Here is a 20,105-nt window from a genome sequence, read left to right on the forward strand (position 1 = left end):
AGAAGAGACCTTCCCAGAGTTTTATCAGTTTCCAAACCCCACCCTCTTTTGACCTGATCAGGCTGGGTCAAGATATCTTTCCCCCCTAAGTCATGTAGTTCTTCCTGATGTTCCTCTGGAATGTCTAAGTCCTCCAAATCTATGATACCTCATTGGAGAAGGAGAGGAGAAAAAGGAGCGAGGAGCCATTTCTCCAGATTTTTGGAGGTGCTGCTCCAGGAGCCCCCACAGATCCACGGAACTCCTTACGCACAGATATTTTTCATCTGTCTTCACCTACTGTTGTATTCTGCCAGAAGGTTAAGACTTTTAAAATTTTTGTTTGGCGTTCCCTCATTACCTTTCATTAGCCCTCCTCCCTGTTTCTGTGTTTTATGTGTTTGTTTTATTTATTTTAAATATCTCATATTGTTGTATTTTAAATGCTTTCTAACGTCTGGAATGTTTGATGTTTTAATGTTTGCCGCCTTGGGGACTTTGAGTTGGGTGGAAATAAATATTTTAAATGAAGCAAATAAATGAATAAACTGTTGGAACTAAATAAGAAGCAGTAGAAATTACTAACAGAGACCCATACATAAAAACATAAGAACATAAGAACAAGCCAGCTGGATCAGACTAGAGTCCATCTAGTCCAGCTCTCTGCTACTCGCAGTGGCCCACCAGGTGCCTTTGGGAGCTCACATGCAGAATGTGAAAGCAATGGCTTTCTGCGGCTGTTGCTCCCTAGCCCCTGGACTGTTAAGGCATTTGCAATCTCAAATCAAAGAGGATCAAGATTGGTAGCCATAAATCGACTTCTCCTCCGTAAATCTGTCCAAGCCCCTTTTAAAGCTATCCAGGTTAGTGGCCATCACCACCTCCTGTGGCAGCATATTCCAAACACCAATCACATCGCTATGAAAAAAGTGTTTCCTTTTATTAGTCCTAATTCTTCCCCCCAGCATTTTCAATGAATGCCCCCTGGTTCTAGTATTGTGAGAAAGAGAGAAAAATTTCTCTCTGTCAACATTTTCTACCCCAAGCATAATTTTAGACTTCAATCATATCCCCCCTCAGCCGTCTCCTCTCCAAACTAAAGAGTCCCAAACACTACAGCCTCTCCTCATAGGGAAGGTGCTCCAGTCCCCCAATCATCCTTGTTGCCCTTCTCTGCACTTTTTCTATCTCCTCAATATCCTTTTTGAGATGCGGCGACCAGAACTGGACACAGTACCTGCAAGTGCGTCGTCCCACCACTGCTTTATATAAGGGCATGACAATCTTTGCAGTTTTATTACTCAATTCCTTTCCTAATGATCCCCAGCATACAAGGTTTGCCTTTTTCACAGCTGCCATGCATTGAGTTGACATTCCCATGGAACTATCAACTAAGACGTCCAAATCCCTTTCCTGGTCTGTGACTGATAGCACTGACCCTTGTAGCTTGTATGTGAAGTTTGGATTTTTTGCCCCTATGTGCATCACTTTGCATTTTGCTACATTGAACTGCATTTGCCATTTCTTAGATATATCCATACATATTTGTAGATATGAAAATAAGACCCTGTAATGCTTCTTCTAGTCATCTTGTGGGCAAATGCTAGTTTCACCAACCTCTCATTTATATTGACTGGTGAAGGTTAACATAAGGTGTCCTTGTGTGATTTAAACATACAGACACTAATAGACAGGTTTTGGAGCTCAAAGCAACAAGTTGATTCTCTTGATGAGTAGATGCTCATCATTTTTAGGTGATCCACTCTCAAGATCACTGGAAAAGATAACATCTGTAAATACTGGAAAGCAGGGGGTCTGCTGCCTCGCAGTAGCTAACTAATTAACCTTCCCCATAAAATGTAATGATGCAATGAGTATGATGTTGGCATGGTGGGAGCAAAAACGAGCTGGAGATACTGTGGCAACACCAGTCAATGCTACTCCTGCTTATCACCTTTCTTGCTCCTCCCTCATTTCCACGCTCTGCATTGTTTACTTGTCTTTTTAGCACCATAAGGGGCAGAGAAAGCATTATGTCACATTCACATGATCAGGCTGCAAACAGAAATAAGTGAAACTGCGAGTTGCGAATCCATCATGTACAAGGGTACAAAGTAACATGTGACTCAGGCCTAATAAGAAGCCTCTCCAGTTATTGTCTCAAGCTTACCCAACTTCAGCACCCAAGTGATCGGCACACAGAACCTTCTGTGCATTGGAGCATATATTATCCACACCTAGGCTTCAAAACAGGGCCTGGGAGAGAAGAAACTGCACTACAGCAGACTTCTCACTAAAAGGTTACATGTCGAATACAAGGAATACAAGGAATGGATATTTCCCATTTGACTTTGACTCATTACCTATGGAACTGAATTGCAAGCTAACAACAGTGGAAAATGCTTCAGTCTTCCAGGTTAGCCCCAAGACTTTCCCAATGAAGTGTCTACTAAAGGCTGAGGAAGTTCATTTCCATCTCTCTTCAACCCCCTTGGTCTGCATATTTCTTATTTACATACTTCATTTACAGTCTGCTTTCAAGGCGGATTTGGTTGTTTTAAGTGGTATTTTCTCTGCAGGCAAAAACCACTTAACTCTGGGCATGCAGACCGCTGGTGTCATTGCCCTGTGCCAGTTCTCCCAGCCCTTGCAGCGGTCACCCTTGATGATAATTCAATTGGGCTTATGCCATACAATTAATAAAAAGCCACCACAGACTAGAGATCCCATTGACTCCGATAAGTGCATGGATCATGAATGTCAAACTGGATCGCCCTTTGCCTCTTCCATAGACCCCCAATGCCCAGTGTATCCGGGATGCAAACATCCATCCCTCCACTCCAAAGTGGAGTCACCCGTGACCCCCCCCCCCCTTTCCATTAGCTGTGCGCAGCACTCCTTCTGGATTGTTTTCTTTTCAGAAGCAATACGGGGGGAGGGGGGGAGGCCAGGAGGTAGCAAGCAGCCAACCCCCGATCCCCTCAAGCCTATCCTTGTTATGCAAAAGAAGGGGCTCTCCACTCCACTTCACCACACACACCCTCCCAGCGCGTTTGGGGGACGTCCACATGCATCCCGCTTTACCTTGATCCTGACATAGCAGTGAGTCCCCAAGGAGGGGTCATTCAGGCAGCCTGGCGGGTTCTCCCGAATCAGCCGCTGGAAGGTTTTGCCCGGCCTCGTCCCGAGGCTCCACAAAAGTTTCAGCAGCTCAATGCAGGCGCAGAGACCGCAGTAACTGTACACCAGAGCCCAAAACAACAGCGCCTTGATTGCCACCATGAGCCTGTCTGAGATGCACGGCGAAGAAGCAGCCAAGGGTCTCGCCATCAAACGACACAAGAAGCGGCGGCTCCCCCAGCCTCTGCTTCCCCCGTCAGTGGCGGCGAGATGGGCTCTGCCAGCGAGCGAGCAGCGCGGAGGCAGAAATCAACAACATCATCGCAGCAGCCGCGTGAATGGAGGCGCGCGGGAGAGGAGGCAGGAGAGCGCGCGGCAAGCACGGCCACCGCACGCGCCCCCGCGGCACGGAGGCAGCCCAGAAACCGGCGGGGAGCTGAGCGCCGGGCTCCGGCCTGCAAGTCACTATCGCATCGAGCAAGGACCAGCTGGGCAACTAGTGATCCAGAGCAGACAGACTGGGGCAATCTTTTGCCGCCAACCTCCCATATTGTGGTAGTAAGAACAATCCCTTCTTCCACTTTCGTATCATAAAAACATGCTCTTAAATGACACTGAAGCTGATTGACCCGATAGGCAGAAGAAGCCCGGGTTCGCCGCGGGACACTGGTTCACACAGCCGTGATTGCCCGCCCAGTTGTCTGCAACATGGGGGAAGGACTGGCAATTTGCATGCATGAAGAGGCCATCCCGCATTTAAAATCATCAGGAGGCACTTGGGTAGGCCACTTTATACTTTCAAGTATGGCATCAAGTATTGCAAGACAGTTTTATGTATTTACTGGCTTCATTCGTACCCTGCCTTTGTGCCTCGTGGAGACCCAAAAGGTTTGCACCGTTCTCCATTTTATCCTCACAACCACACTGAGATAGAGTATGAGAGAGAGTATGCATGGCACAAGGTCACCCCAGGAGGGCTACAGGCAAATACCAGAGCTGCAACCAGTCACATATCCTTGGTACACATTATGATACCCTTGTGTGGTGCTGGTGCACTTTCACATTTTTAGCTGTATATATTATAAATGTGTGAAATGGTCCAAGACAGCTTTTACACAACAAAGCACCACATTCACTACTCCCAGGTCAGCTAGAGCGTGGGCAGGGCTTCCTCTGTTAGGTGAGCTCTTCTTTTCTAGCTGGTTTTCAAAGGAAGAAATGAAAAAAAGGGAATAGGTGTGTGTTCATAAATGCATCGATGACCCTGTCATCAAGCCCAGTTATCTCTAGGTACTGTAGCTATATGGAGCACTTCACTGTGTGCTCACAATCCTTTGAAAGAGGGTATGGTTTTGTTATGCATTATATTTTCCATGTTTAGCTCATTTTAAAGTTCCGCCCACCAGATCTCAGTGCTTATAAAACAACATATAGTTAATTATTGTCCTATAAAGAGTCTTTACCATCAGGACCGGATCTACATTTTTGGAAGGGGACAAGAAGACAAAATGATGCCCCCTGTTATACATATATAATAACGTATAGAACATTACACATGTATTCAACAACTCTTTTTTTAATGGAACAAATTGTACTGATCTCTATGAATTTTTGATGAACAATTGCACTTTTATATTATCTTATCCATCTATTTACAGATTCCTCCTAGAGTTCCTTTTGTTGCCGGGAGCCAAAGGAGATCATAGCCAGACATTTAGCTTAGATGTTACAAAGACTTTAATGAACTCAGAGGCATAAGAGTCATTCTGTGGCAAGAATGCTGGAGAAGAGAAGGTGAAGTGAAGGATGGGCTCTCCTAAAACAAGCTCAAGCCATCAGTATTTCAGTAAGACAGAAATGTGGTAGAGAATTCACTATGACAGGGGAAATTTAAACTCCAACAAATTTAGCCCACTACCCAAATAAAGAAAATAGGTTCACAGTATTTATTTTAGAAAGTGCGGTTGATGCCTGTAGGTTGTGTTACCAAAGTCCAAATCCTGCTACCAGGAAGAGAAACTTATATTAAGATCTCTGTGCAAGCAAGGTTTCTTAGCTGTTTTTCTTTATGTTCTTCCTTTCTTTTTTGTCCTCTCCTTTTGAACTTCTGAGAATTTTTTTTACAAAATTTTAATCAGAAAAGGATATGCACTGAATTGGGAATGCAAGCACCATGAAGTTATCATGGGTGGTTAACCCCCTCCTTGCTCTGCATCTCAGGCCTTTGGTGGCTCATAGAGAACTCTTTGCTCGCCCTCTTTGTGTCCCTGTTGCCTTTTAACTTATACAGCTGCTGAGCAGGAAATTCAGGATGGACAAAAGGAAATACTTCTTTACACAGCTGTAACTCTGTCTCATCAAAAAAACCCACCAAAATTGTAACTTCATTCACCACATGCTGGACTGTCTTTGTTTTAGAACGCTCCATTTGGGTTCCAGTGCCTACCTAACAGAACTATAATGACTAAAATGTGGAATTTGTAGCCAGAGGATGTGGTGATAGCTCCAGGCACAGACCACTTTCAAAGGAGGTTGGATGGATTCATTGAGGTCTATCAGTGGCTACTAGCTGTGGTGACTAAAGTGAACCCTCCATGTCTGGAGGCAGTCAACCTCTTAATCCCAGTGCCAGGAGGCAACAACAGGAGAAAGCCTCAGCCTGTATGCTCTGTTGTTGGACCTCCAGAGGAAATGTGAGACCGGATGCTAGACTAGATGGACCACTGGTCTGATCCAGCAGAGCTCTTCATGCATTCTTATTTCTTAAGGCATGTTGACTGGCTGGACCTGGTGTTGAATTGTGGGCTCAGCCTGTCAAAGTCCACCTTTATATTGCTGTTTCAATCCCAAAGTCCATGTAACTTGGGAAAACAACAGAGGAAAAATGAAGGGAAAATATTTCCAGAATGAAATAGAAGAAAAAATGGGCAGAAGTAAAAGGAAAAAAAACCCTGTAACATTTGGTGACAAGATGTGTTGTCAATAAAGGCCCATGTTATCAATCTGCTAAAGATATGAAGGCTGGAAGATGAGAAATGCTAGGAATGGAAGGCAGCAAGCAAAAAGGAAGACCTAACATGAGATGGAGTGACTCTATCAAGGAAGCCATGGCCCTTCATTTGCAAGACCTGAGGTAGGCTGTTAACAGCAGGACATTTTGGAGATCGTTAATTCATAGGGTTGCCAAAAGTTGGAAGTGACTTGTCTGCCTCTCTTCCTCTCCCGCCTCACCCCAAAATCAGACTTGCCCCTCTTCTTCAAAATAGTGTAGGCTTATTATATGCAAATCAGGATCCCCAAAGCAAAAAATAATAATAGATGTATAGCATAGCAGGGGAGAGAGAGAGAGAGACAGGCTTCGTCATTTATCTTCATAACAAAAGTTAACAGGTTCAAATTCCTATGGAAGCTTTAAGATCAAATGCCAACCAGGATTAGCTCATGATAGAATTCCTGTCGTATTGGCATCTCACCTGTAGACCAGGGATGGAACTTATTGCTTTTTGTGATAGGCGCATTAAGACACAGGCATTCTCTTATGTGGAAAACTATTAGAGCAATCTTTTTCTTATGTCTGAAAGAGAAGATGTTTACTGTGCTTGAATGAAAGGAAATGCTTCCTGCATTTTGTCCACAAACTTTCCTGCAGTCCCTGGGCCTTTCCCCACTTCCCTTAAGCCCCACGCTACTGGAGGAGAGTAGCGCGGGGTCCCTCTGCACTCCCCACTGAGAGGGGCGGTGACAGTGCAGCCGCCCCGAAGCTGCTGCTGTCGCGCCCCTCAGCGCGCAGCATCCCAGGCGCTCTTCTCAACGGCGCCTTTTGATGGCCCCGTGCAGAGCGCGGGGTCGTGGGGACGGCCGGGCGCGCGCCTGGGATGCTGCGCACTGAGAGCAGCACACGGCATAGAGGGGAAGGACGAAAGTGGGGAAAGGCCACCTGTCACTGATACTATTTCTAAAAAGAAAAAAATGGGGGAGAGGCAGAACTTCACAACACAGTTTCAACTTCAGTACTTTCCATTTTAGGGCTCTGTGCTTTGACAAGATCTCCCCCCCCCCCCATGCCTGGTTGATCATTTCTTCCTAATTTTGGATTTGATTCAAGCATATGAAAGCTCCCACACATACTGCTATGCATCACTTCACATTATGAATTTCTTCCCTAACTGGAGACATTATTCCATGTAGAAATGCTGTGAAGAGAGACTGATGCCTTTGCTTACTACTATCAATTCCATACCATTTAAAACAGGACTAGTCCAGGGCAATTGGCAATTTTTCATCTTTTGCCAGAAGTAGTAGCTGGGTGTTGGAATCCTTCCTTCTCCCATACAACAGTTCAGGAAATTGGAGAGTAGGGACAGAGGCCCAGCAGCAAAACTGCAAAAAGAAGTCTGGTTGGGAGTGTGGTCCCTACAGCCGAAAAATGAAAAGATAGCAGAGCCTAGTACGATTCTTACCTGACACTGTGCAACTGCACAATTTTTTGAAGGGGTGGATTGAGAATAATAATTGCAGGACAATAAAACATCAGGTTGGGAGCTTCAGTGCACCTCAAAGGTGAGAGGAGGGAAACAGATTGTCGCCCATAATTCAATCAGCAACATGATCAGCACAGAACCATCTTCTGGTGTGGAAGCCCAGGTATGTACAATTGTATCTGTGCTGAATCCTAGGACAGGAAGGGTCGACAAAGAGACTTCTAAGGCTGTTTCCATCATTCCAAGACTTTTAAGATAAGCAAATAGGCACCAAGAACATGCATGAAAGAGGGCAACCAGGAAAGAAAGTATTCCCTGATTTTGTAGGTGGAGTAAGTTACCAGCACTTCCCTGTTGCTTCCCAACTTGTGGGAGATGAAAGTCAGTGGTTGCCTAGAAACCACCACACACATTCTCTTCCACTTTTTTTTTTTTTTTAGAAAAGGCCACCTATTTAAAATGAGAACAGCAACATAGAAGCAAGGGAAAGATAATATCTAAAGTGTTACCATTTACCATGCAAGACTGACATCCAGTGAAGGGAAAGGCCCCTGCCTCTTTTCCCTCTGTTTTAAAAGATGGCATTAGAAGAAACAGACTTGACCAATTAAGGGTCTGTGACAGGAAAAATATTGCTAATGTGTCATTTATCTCACCAATTTGCCATTGACTTCAGTCACAATAAACTTCTGCCACTGGAAGCTAACAGTGCAGTACTATAGTTAATTACTCCAGTCTAAGTCAATTGAAGTCAATGGACTCAGACTGGAGTAACGCTCCATAAGATTGTACTGAAAGCCTGAGATACGTTTACTAGCTTCCCTAGTTAAGAAGACTGATGAATTTTCTGATGTTTGCTTCAACAGCAGTGCTTCATAGGAGGACCTCCCAACCTTTAGGTCAGTTTTTTGTGGAGATGGTATGGTGTCTCTCCCGCTCAAAAGGAGATGTAATAAAGCTACTCTTTAGATTGTAGATTATATGCAATCCTATATATTCAAACTAACTTGCATAGGAGGGACTGAAGAGGTAATAAATGAGCCACCAAGAATGGGATTTCAGTTTGACAGAAACTTTCTACCGAGTAATAACATGTGTTTTTGAACAACATTTTAGAAAACAAATTCTAATATGATAACATTTTATTATGGTATGAGTGCCGTAGAATATAAATGAACATTGCCATCGAATACAAAGGACTGCAGGTATCTTCAAAAGGAAATGAAAATAGTTTAAACGACATGCTTGGAAAAGGAAAGCAGTTACATATTTACAATATTTACTATAAAACGACAATCACAGCTATCAGATTTTTTCCAAATGGTAGGCAGGTAGGAATCCCAAATTCTAGTTCTAAACAATTTGAAAAAAAATGTGCTTGCCTCCCATTTCAAATAAACCCTCAACTTAAGTGCTTTAGCCAAAAACAAAAGGAAAAATAAACAGAAAATACTTTTCTTAAAAGTATTAGCATATAGAAAGGCATAATGAAATATTGTTCAAAGGAGACTTCAGTGTGTCAATGGTTATTAGCAATTATTTAAATACAAAAATCCAACTATGTGAGTCTTTGTTCACATCCCAGAGGCATTTAAATACCAACCTAAATATTCCAACGCAAACCTTATGCTTGTTTTCCCTCACTGAATTTAAAAAACAAAACCTCCTCAAAAAAATCTGAATCAGGTTAAAAATGTGTGAAAATAGCAGCACAAAACCAACTGAGCTCAAAAACATAGCCCATAAAGCATTACTGATGGATCAGTTATGAACCAACATTACATAACATATGCTTTTATGATTTTAACATCACACATTTTATAAAACAGAATCTTATAACGGTAATACACTGGCTCTTCAAAAAGGTTAACAAGTGTTCAGATGGAATACTACCACAAAGTATTTGTAACATTGAGGTCAGTGGGCTGAAAGTATGTTTGCAATCCAGTGTCCCCTTTTAAGGAACAGCAGCCAATTTATTATCATCTTCCATTCTTCTCACTGCAAAGTTTCTTCAAACGTTGCCATAATATCACTCTGCAGATTCATATCAATGATGCCTGCCATCTGTAAAAAATGGAATTGAAGAGACACTTGTTAAGCTGCTGTCCTCTTCAGGGCTACTGAGAGCCACCATGGACCCAGCCAGGCTCCACCTTGGGCCTCCATACGACCTTGACCCAAACAGTTTCCCTAACTTTGTAAGCTTGCATTTGTACATACATTCATATGTACCAATATAGGACAAGTTTCTTACATCTGATGAAATGGGCTATATAATTCACAAAAACGTCATAATACAATAAATCTTTAGTAAGTAAATCAGTAAGAAATCTAGTTAAGTTTACCACTCACTGTACCTTTAGCTAGTACAAAAGCAGGGCCGATTTTATTGTGTAATGGTGCTGAATAAGAAGTACTGGGATTGATTTTGCTGATATTTTCTAAAAAGACTGTCATTTGTCATATAATATGAAGCATAATGTCTACAGCAGCAAGGTGGCATTTATAGATGAATATTAGATGTCCCACCAAAACAGCCATGACCCACTGCCTGAACAGTGTTTAAAGTATAACTAAATCTAATTAAAGGGGTTTTTCTAACTTCAGTTCCACATGTGTAACCACTAAGTCAAATTAATATTCCACTGCTATGCAGGTAAACGGGAAGGGCATCCTTTTCTTCTTTGATAGATCATAGGGAAATACTAACCTCCCTCCCCACCAGCCACTTCACTTTTGCCTACTGTTACTGATTCAGTGGGAATCTGCTTTTCAGTAAATATGCATACAACTGGTCAATAACCTTTCCTATTACCTTTTCAGATAGAATAACCAGGATTATTGGTGAAGCCACACAGATATTCTCGCTGAGATCCCTCTTTGCAACATATAGTTCAACTGGCACCCTGTCCTGATATCACAAGGTGCCACGTCCTGATATCATCATGATGTGCCCTTCCCACAACTACTACCGGTAGCTCATGATGTGGACCAAAGTATTGAAAAATAATTTATGATGGCCAAGTCAGGACATAGTGTAAGTTGAATTAGACACTATGTAGTGGGAAGTGGCAGAGTCCAACATGGGGTGACATTTGCAGTGGCCAACTTAAAAACATATGCAGATTTGCTTGATGCAGTAGGAATCTTTCTCTGAATTACACCAATGCAATATATTTATTTGCTACTAGCAGGTATTTTCATAACACACTAATGAGTTAAGAGTGATTGCATCATCCAGCCTTTATTTCTAGGGTGATTTCACTGGTTGGTTTATTGAGATCAGTCAATGGAACTTTATTACTGTATATACTCGTGTATAAGCCGACTTTTTCAGCACAGTTTTTATGCCGAAAAAGCCCTCCTTGGCTTATACGTTAGCCACCCGCTGCCGCTGCCACTGCCCTCCGCCACCTGTCATTCCCCTCACTCACCCATCTTTTCCCTTCCCTTTCCACTGCTGGCTCCAGGGAAACTGCTGCTTGGGCAGGGTGTCTCTAGCCTCTTAAAAGGGCAATGCTCCAAAGATTGCTTAAGCAATCTTTGGAGCATAGCCCTTTTAAGAGAATGATAGACACATCCTGCCTGAGTGGCAGCTTCCATGGAGCCAAGCCTTCAGAGCCAGCAGGGGAGGGGCGGGGGAAGGAAAAGGTGAGTGACTTAGGGGAAGGATGGGAAGCGGTGGGCAAGAGTCTGCTGGCCCCTCCATAGGCTTGCGCCTGGCATCCTGGGTGGCCCTGGCTCTTCCCTGCCCCCGCCTGCTCTGCAAAAAGCAGTTCTCTGCTTTTTGGGTTTCCTTGCTTGTAAGCAAGGAAACCCAAAAAGCAGGTGAATGCTCTGTCTGGCGTTTCCTTGCTTGCAAGGGCTGGGGCTGCTGTGGGGATCCGGGAGGCGGCGGGGGGAGCGATCCAGTGGGGAGCAGGCACCCTGGCTCTTCCCTGCCCCCGCCTGCTCTGGTGTTTCCTTGCTTGCAAGCAAGGAAATGCCAGACAGAGCAGTCCTCTGCTTTTTGGGTTTCCTTGCTTGCAAGAATTCCTTGCTTGCAGAATGCTCTGTCTGGTGTTTCCTTGCTTGCAAGCAAGGAAACGCCAGAGCAGCCAAGGGAAGCCAAGGATGCTGTGGGGATCCAGGAGGTGGCGGGGGGTAGGAGCGATCAGGTGGGGAGCGGGCGCCCCAGCTCTCCCCTGCCCCCACCTGCTTTGGAGTAACCACCCTAGGCTTATACACGAGTCAATAAGTTTTCCCAGTTTTTGGTGGTAAAATTAGGCGCCTCAGCTTATACACGGGTCGGGTTATACACAAGTAAATACGGTAGCTTTATTTATCATTGGTTGCATCAACATTTGGGACAGATAATGCTTCAAGTGTCAAGAACTGGCTATGCGAGAGTATATTAATACAATTAAATTAATGGTGTCATTACGGCTTCTCGCCTCCTGCGTTCTTGTTCCATTTTTCTTGCTAAGCTACGGTCAATGACAAGATTTTGATGGGACTGTAACTGTCCTTTTGATGATGCCTCTCCTCCTTGGGATGAATGGTTTGCTTTTACTGTAGTGGGTTCCAATTTTGTTTCTCCGTTGTTTCTATTTTTTGAAAAACCAAGAGGAATAAAAAGTGATATTTGAATTTGAATGATTCTAGCATACAGGACTTGCATTTGAAGGAAAAGCAGACAATAATTTAGTAATGATTACATATAGTGCTCCCAAGATTCTATTCTTAAGCACAATAGTGTCATCCTGCTCAAAATATCCCTCATGCTATGTCTGGAAAAGCAGAGAAGTCCCATATGGTTCTGATCCCCCTCCTCTCTGAAAATATGAGCAAGGATATCTCTAGGTAGGGAATAAAGCAAGAATGCATTGGGGTTATTTGACTGCAGGCATCCCAGAAGCATCAGAACTGCAGACCTGACTGAGTACAGAACTCTGGGAGGCATTCAAAAAAGTAATTTTTACTGCCAGTAAAGACTAAAATGCACAAAACATTATCATTTCTGTAAGAGAAAGTGAATATATGAATTATCATTCCAATATTGTATTTTATATAGTGTTATAGAGAAATATATTTTATTTGTTTTTATTTGCCTTCTTGTAATGTAACAAATGTGACATACATGCCACTGTCCAAATTTTGTTGCATGAAACTGTTACAACAAGGTAGTCATGCTCCTTGTCCATTTGCAGTCAAACTCATTTTAGAAGCACTTAAACAGTAATCAGTTTGAGATCATCCATTACAATGCTGTTTTTCAGATAACCTAAGGTGTTAGTCATTTTTATAATCCCAGGGATCTGTTTCCAGGTAATATAGGGGTGGCTCCAGGGTATATGAGAAAGGCCTGAGTTAGTTTTTGATGTTGCCAGTTATCTGCTCCTGTAGATTATAGATACTTCAGACTTCAAAACCAACAAAAATGTCACCGTGTTACACCTCTGAACAGTTCAGAAAGCATAACCTTGAAAAACATTTTTTACTCTAAAATTTGTCTGTCAAGTAGCAGCCACAGTCTTACTGCAACCCTTAAGAATTCATTTCTCCTGTCATTTTTTGGCATTGGCATCATATATAACAAAAATCAGACTCAGCTTCAAGGTATTCAGCTGACTGTGTTGCTATTTTATCAGCATGGTGACTTTGCTACTAAGCTTTAATTATTTCCCCTCAACTAGGAATCAACTCCACACAGCCACAAAATAACCCAGTTGGCATCCACTCAATACAATTAGTTAAACGGGCACATGAAAACACAGCCTTTCAGTTTAATTATATAGAATTACAAACCTCTTTTTTTCCTGAGGGAGATTCTTCAGCTTCTGCTTGGCTTGTTCCAACAACTGCCTATTGCGTTCCTTTGTCCATTCACTTTCTTCTTTTTCTAGGGCTGCTTTTTGGAACTGTCTAAAGCTGTCATTGGAGGATTTGATGGAGACTGGTGCAGGTGTCATTTTCCCTAAACTTGTCCAGGAATCAGCATGCTTGACTTTTATCTCCTGAAAGCAATACAGAAGAGCCATTTCCCAAGAAACACAAACAGATACCATGCTTTCTCGTCTGACAGGATTACAAAATGCAAGCGAGCAACATGAAATGGTTTTTTTAAAAAAAAGTATGAACAAATATCAGAGATTTCTTTCATCTTGGGCCCATCTTTACTATAGGTAAATGCATGCATTCAAGCTCCTGTAAGGAGCAGGCACTTTCCATCAGTTATACAAAAATAAAGATAATGGTCTTTAGGAAGAGACCAAAAAAAATATCTCTGGAGTATACATGATAATTGCATTGAGCAATGGAGCTCATTTAAATATCTGGGAATTATGTTCAGCAAGACCTTGAGTTGGAGTGTCCACTTAGCATCTATAAGAGCATCAGCCTTAAAGATCATAGCTGTGATCTTGAGATATTATTATACTAGAGGAGGGTTTCGTGTGGACCCAGTCATAAAACTTTTTGGAAGCAAGGTCATCTCTCATTTATTATATGGCATCGAAGTCTGGGGATAGAAACAGCAAATGCTCCAAAACTTCTTTCTTAGATGCATATTGGCACTTCCAAAGGGATTCTCAGCAGCCCTAATGAGGGCAGAGCTCGGCCTCCCTTCGATTAGAGCTCGTGCCCATCTAGCAATTTTGAAATTCTAAAAGAAAAACATAATAGCCAACACAGACTCCTTCAGCCATCAGTGTTTTAAACACCTAATAAGTAACAATACCCAATACTCAAGACAGTGAACTCTGTCTTGGAGGATCTTCCTCATTATGTCCTGACCTGTTTCTTATTCTCAAATCCTAGGAAAAAAATTCTTGATAAAATAATTCCCAGGACACACCCTTTTCTGATCATGACAAGCTAACTTTCTTGTTATCTGACACTGACCTCTATGTCTCCTATAGTGCTTTTTGCCCTGGCAGCCAGAAAATTTGAGCTAAAGAGCTTGTAAAGAAAGTCACCAAACCAGCCTGTTGATTTGATGTTTTAGACTTGTGTTGAACACTGTTTTAAAACTGACATTTTATTGCTCAGTACTTGTATTTGAAGGCATATGGTCATATACGATAAACTTTTAACTGTAACATCATTCAAACTCGCTTATTTTAGGCAATGCTTTGGGAGGGGAGTGATTTGCAAAGCAGCAAAGGAGAAAGATGGGTACTTAACCATTGTTTTAACATTAATCCTGCAACTCTCTCCTACAGGTGAAATTCCAGACATGCATCTGCACCTTTATTTAGACCTTTCCAGTTATTAAACATTTGTTTTAAAAAATCTTCACTGATTATGGATGAGGTGGCCAGTTACAGACGAGTCTCCAATTTATCTTCATCAGCTAAAAGAAAAACAATCTTGTCTGCCACTGAACGCATAGCTAAATGGCTGCATGAAACTTGCCCCTGGGAATTGACTAAGGGTCACAAAATGGGACATAATGAGGAAAGTACTTAGTTCCAAGGCTCCACAGATATATACTTGTTGAACAACTAAAGGCTTTTCTAAGTTTGTGGAAGGTGATGCTGGGCAAATAAGAAGCTCTGATGTGACTTTATGTGATTGGACATACTGGCATGTAGAAAGCAATCGCCAAAGACAGATGATTTTACCTTTGTAAGAGATGCTGAAGGATTAGCAACTTGCTCTGCTTTACCCTCACAGTTATTGGAGCAGCTTGCTGGAACAGTGGCATGTGTAGAATCAATCATATGTTGCCCACACGGACCATCTGGAAAGCTAGTCTTTAATTCTGGAATATAAACAGAACAATGAGTGACAGCGAATTTTCAGGAAGTGAATGCCGCTATTAAATATCTTAGATTGAGAAGCATGCCACAAATATATGTTATCCACTTGAATGGCATTCACAGAGTACATTTTCTGTACTTGAAGCCATAGGAAGATTTTTTTTACTTGTTTACTATGCACAATTTCCAAACAGGCAGAAAGGCAATGACTCCCAGTGTGGTTGCAGCTTTCCATTTTCAGATGCCTGCCTGAGTATAGGAAATGCACATTTTCCATTACTCATTTCCTCCCCCCACTATGTTGGCAGGGACCATTTTCCCTGGTGTGATGCTCTTTCCCAGGCTCCCTGGGGAGAAAATCTTGTTACTAAGCTACCTGGTTGCATTCAAGATAAAGTTGTCTATACTGCCTCTCTCTACCTTCTTCAGACAAGTAGGTCAGCTCCCCAATTTACTGATGGAGAAAAATTCACAGCTTGCTCCCATTGGGCTGCAGGTGCAAGAAAGTTAAAGGTTGTGGACTGCAAGTGATTTTTTTTAAATAGAAGAGAAAGTTGCTATACTGACAAAATGACTTCTCGAAACAAGCCTTAAATCACATCAAACCCTTTGCTTCCTATACATTTAATCTCTGTCTGATTGGGGACCCTTTAGGGATGCCAAGAGTCAGCACAGAACTCTGGATAAAGCTTCCCACTGCCTTCTCCACACCACCAAAGCATCGCATATTATAGTGAACATATTTACACCTGGCATATGAATGCATGTGTCTGTATATGAGAAAGAGCCAATTGCTTGTTCATTTTACAAATAGAACTGGGAACCAGTACCTAGATATCTGTGGGGTTTCGATTACATGCTCAGTGTATATGGGACGATTTTATGTACTTACAGAGCAAAATTAAGCATATATTGTGCATGGATTGATGGGCTCACTGTGAATTCTAAATACAGTTAAAATAAAAACCAGACACATGGCATGCCTATCTGTATGGGGCCCTAGGATGGTCAGGAGTGTTTTCAAGCCCCCCATCTTGCCAGGCCTGCCCTCAAGGGGGAAAAAACCATGTGTTTTGCTACTCTGAAATACACATAGTTAAGGTGGGATGTTTTCTGGAATAAATGTGACAGTCACATCAAATCAAAATGGATCACCAGTTTCCAGAGTATCAGACACTATTCTGTAGAAAGCAAAACTTTCCGACAACAAGCAACAACTTCACACTTGACAGTTACTTGAAAAACTTGCATATATTCAGCCAACATTGTGGAGAGCCATTTGACTGTGTCTGTAGCTGCATGTACAGTTCAGCTTTGGCACACCTTTGATAAACACTAGCAATACTTCTCAAAGCCTGTTGAGATCCAAATTCTACATCATGACAGATGTACACTCTCACCTGCCATAGCCAGGGCCAACTATGCATGAATTTCAGAATGGACAAGTGTTGACTGCTTATGAGAACCATGGATGAAATATGAAATATGCTAACAAACGTAATCCAATTATTGATGGAGCAGGAGGGCAGCATGCACTGCCACTCATCTGCCACGCCTCCGTTGCTTTGTGCTTGAAATGTTGCTGATGTTATGGAGTAATGTTGAAGGAATACTTATAGTGATCAGTAAAGGAATAACATATGAATGTTATTACTGTTAAAATCCATGTTTACGATTAAAGATATGCAAGATTTTGGAAAGAAAGGGCTCTGTCAAAGAATGGCTATTAAAAATGGGGGATATTGTCAAGTATGTGGAAATCAAGTAGGCAAGTCTTTTTAATAGCTTTTTGCAGATTTATTTAGTAAGAACATTGTAAAACTAGTCAAATGCTGAATTATGTTTCACCTTGCCCTACTCTTCATAACACTGATTATCCACACAACATTATTTCAGAGGTCTTTGTAATGACTTCACGGATAAATGCAAAAAAGATATATGTTGTACTAATATAGTTGCATCTGTTTGCTCTTTTGGAAGGCCAGTACAAACATCCACTTAATATTCATATAAGGAACAAGATGCTACATGTTCGATGAAGCCTTAGCTTTCAACTGATGTATTTTAACTCAAGGCTTTTCCTCTGCTGATTCTCAAGAAGCAAAGGGTGCTATTAAATCTATTCAGTCGACACAGTTTTTTCACTCCTATCCATACTGGGAAAGTACACTACAAGTTATCCTTTTGATACGTGTGATGGGTGTTCTGTGTGAGTCAGGCTCAGATTTTTAAGGTATGAATTCTCACATACGTGTGTGTGTATGTAAAGTGCTATCAAGTCACAGTAGACTTATGATGACTCTGTAGGGTTTTAAAGGCAAGAGACTTTCTCTGCTGGGCTGAGAGAGTTCTGAGAGTTCTTTCCAACGAGAACTCCCAAATCTCAAGCCAAGTTGCAAAGTTCTGCCTACTGGTTTATAAAGCCTGCAGTTTGCAAGGCTCCAGCAGCTTATTGACGCCCGGTTTAAGTGCTCTAATTTTTTGTGTGCTTTTTAAAATTAATATCCTTGCTGTTTCTGGGTACAGCTTGCTTAGTATGCTATTTTTGTTTGCTGGTCAAAGACTATAACAATAAATTAAATTAAAATATTTAATTATATTAAATGATATAATGATTTGGATTTGACTTAGCCAGCTTTTTCACTCAATCTTATCCTCTTCTTTTTGCAATCCTCAGGATCCCAGACATGAGGGTCAAAGGGGGTGACCCCCCCTTTCTTCCCTTTTGGATCATATGACCACAGACCACGGTATATGTTTAACTCATGAAGTTATTTGAGTCTGTCCAAAGGCTACTTCATGTGGGAAGCCATGTATATAATGCAGCTTCCCACACAGTTAAGATTTTTACTTCAGGAATCCATTGGGAAGTTATTTTAGATTTTATTCACGCACGCAAACAGCTGTGTGGGTTGCAGTGCAAGCAACTCATGATTCTATCATTCCTGCTTTTCTATGTAAAGGCCTCAAATTCCAAGGGACAGTCATTATACCCTTGCTTTCTACCAAGGAATTATCAGAATGGATGAGACTATTAAGTGCAAGGAGCCTGTATTATTTGATCTTCAGTGCCAAAGAAATAAACAGAATATGAAGTCCTGGAAAAGATCCAAACATTTGGCTCTGGAACAGAAAAAAATTCCCAAAAGCTGGCCCAAAAGCTGTAAATCTACTCCTCCAGCATCGAGATAAGCCTTCCTGGAAAATTCCTATTGTGGGCAGCATTTATTGTTAGGAGAGAATTTCAGAGAAGACCGTGAGAGATTTGGGGTTATTATACAAAAGGCATTCTCCCATGTTTCCAGCACATGCATGCAGTGTGATCAAGAAAGCATAGCCCAGCATTCCTTATCCAACCACATGGTAGGTCAGAGGACCTATTACAAGTTGAGAAGTCTACACAAAGTAAGTGGAAATCCATGCTAGACAATCCTGCACTACAGTTGTTCCCTACCATATCACTCTTCAGTGCACAGTGAATCCACAATGTATATATCAGGGTTGTTAGCCATTCCGAACAGCCAGAAGGCACTACCATGAGCGCATTTTCCCCAACAATTTCTTTCTTTTCCCGTTGTAGTACTAAATCATGATGGGAAAAATGTGCTTTTTAAAAGGCAGGGGTTTGCTACAACTCTCATTTATTGGGACTTTGATTTGGTTACTTTATTTACTACATTTACAACAATTATTTACTACATTTACTACAATGAAGATCAGAAATCATGATCCCATTGTGATTGACACCATGCTAAATCAGAATTCTGATACCTGCCCCTGTCCATGCCATCCCACCCACCCCCCACAGACATGCACTATAACTTCACTTGAATTCCAACACAGTATCTAGCTTCAAAAGCCAGAGTTCACTATGGATCCAACACATTTGAGAGCAGGGATAGCTGCCCTTCAAGTGACATTGACCCCTTGAATAAGTCTACAAAGAGACAGAAAGTCAGAGTAAAGGATGATTGTTCATCTAATTTTTCAGTAAATGCGAATTGCTGTAAACTAACCAGGTAATAAAATTGAAAAGGAGATTTATGTACTCACATGAAGAGGATTTTAATAGACGTGACTTTAGGGAACACACAGAAAGCAGTCTTTAGGACATTAATGCCCTTATTTCACAAAGACTTAGGCTAATTGGAAGCTTACAGATAGATGCCTGTTATAACTTATTTGATAAACTCTTTGCCTTAATAGTATGATCTATGAAATGAAATACTGGCAGAGTTTGCCAAAAAGCATTACTCACAAACAACACATTCCAAGTATTGTGACAGTCCCTACACCAGTGAGTGATTGCTCCTAAATGTGACACACGCTGGTGCCAAATGAAACTCCCTTATTTATTCTGACCTTCATCTAACTTTGCCCTTGAGTAACTGAATTAATTCCCTCACCCAGATAGCTCAAGCTAACTCAATTTTGTCAGATCTCAGAAGGTAAGCAGGGTTGGCCCTGGCTAATATTTGGATGGGAGTCCACCAAGAAAGTCCAGGGCCCAGACATAGATGGCTCTTGCCTTGAAAACTCCACAGGGTTGCCATAAGTTACTTGTGACTTTATAGTAACCAAGCAAACAAACCTGAATCTATACTATAGCCTAGTAGACGATACTATTTACCAGTCACCAGATATCCTTAATGCTGTTTCAAACCAGCTCTTGTTCATAACTCAATTAGGAGTGGGGTTGCAGTGAAGAGAAGTGACAAACAAATTTTCCTCTCTCTCCACAAATACGAGAACTCGATGGCATTCAACGAAGCTGATGGAT

General features: G+C 41.9%; 2 protein-coding genes across 3 annotated transcripts in view; both read right to left on the reverse strand.

Moving 5' to 3' along the window:
• The window catches only part of EPHX4 (epoxide hydrolase 4), a 33,350-nt gene extending 29,890 nt beyond the window's left edge, over positions 1–3,460 (reverse strand). For both annotated transcript variants that reach the window (XM_048497367.1, XM_048497366.1), the window contains exon 1: positions 3,064–3,460. In XM_048497367.1, the coding sequence (XP_048353324.1) occupies positions 3,064–3,309 (246 nt within the window). In that variant the 5' untranslated portion in view covers positions 3,310–3,460. The remainder of the gene's footprint in view (positions 1–3,063) is intronic.
• A 5,355-nt stretch (positions 3,461–8,815) lies between these two features.
• Positions 8,816–20,105, reverse strand: part of BRDT (bromodomain testis associated) — a 38,183-nt gene continuing 26,893 nt past the window's right edge. The window contains 4 exon segments of the mRNA XM_048497839.1: positions 8,816–9,647; positions 12,007–12,169; positions 13,371–13,579; positions 15,188–15,327. Coding sequence (XP_048353796.1) covers positions 9,579–9,647; positions 12,007–12,169; positions 13,371–13,579; positions 15,188–15,327 — 581 coding nt within the window. The 3' untranslated portion in view covers positions 8,816–9,578.

This window comes from Sphaerodactylus townsendi, linkage group LG05 (genome assembly GCF_021028975.2).
Source record: "Sphaerodactylus townsendi isolate TG3544 linkage group LG05, MPM_Stown_v2.3, whole genome shotgun sequence".
NCBI lineage: Eukaryota > Metazoa > Chordata > Lepidosauria > Squamata > Sphaerodactylidae > Sphaerodactylus > Sphaerodactylus townsendi.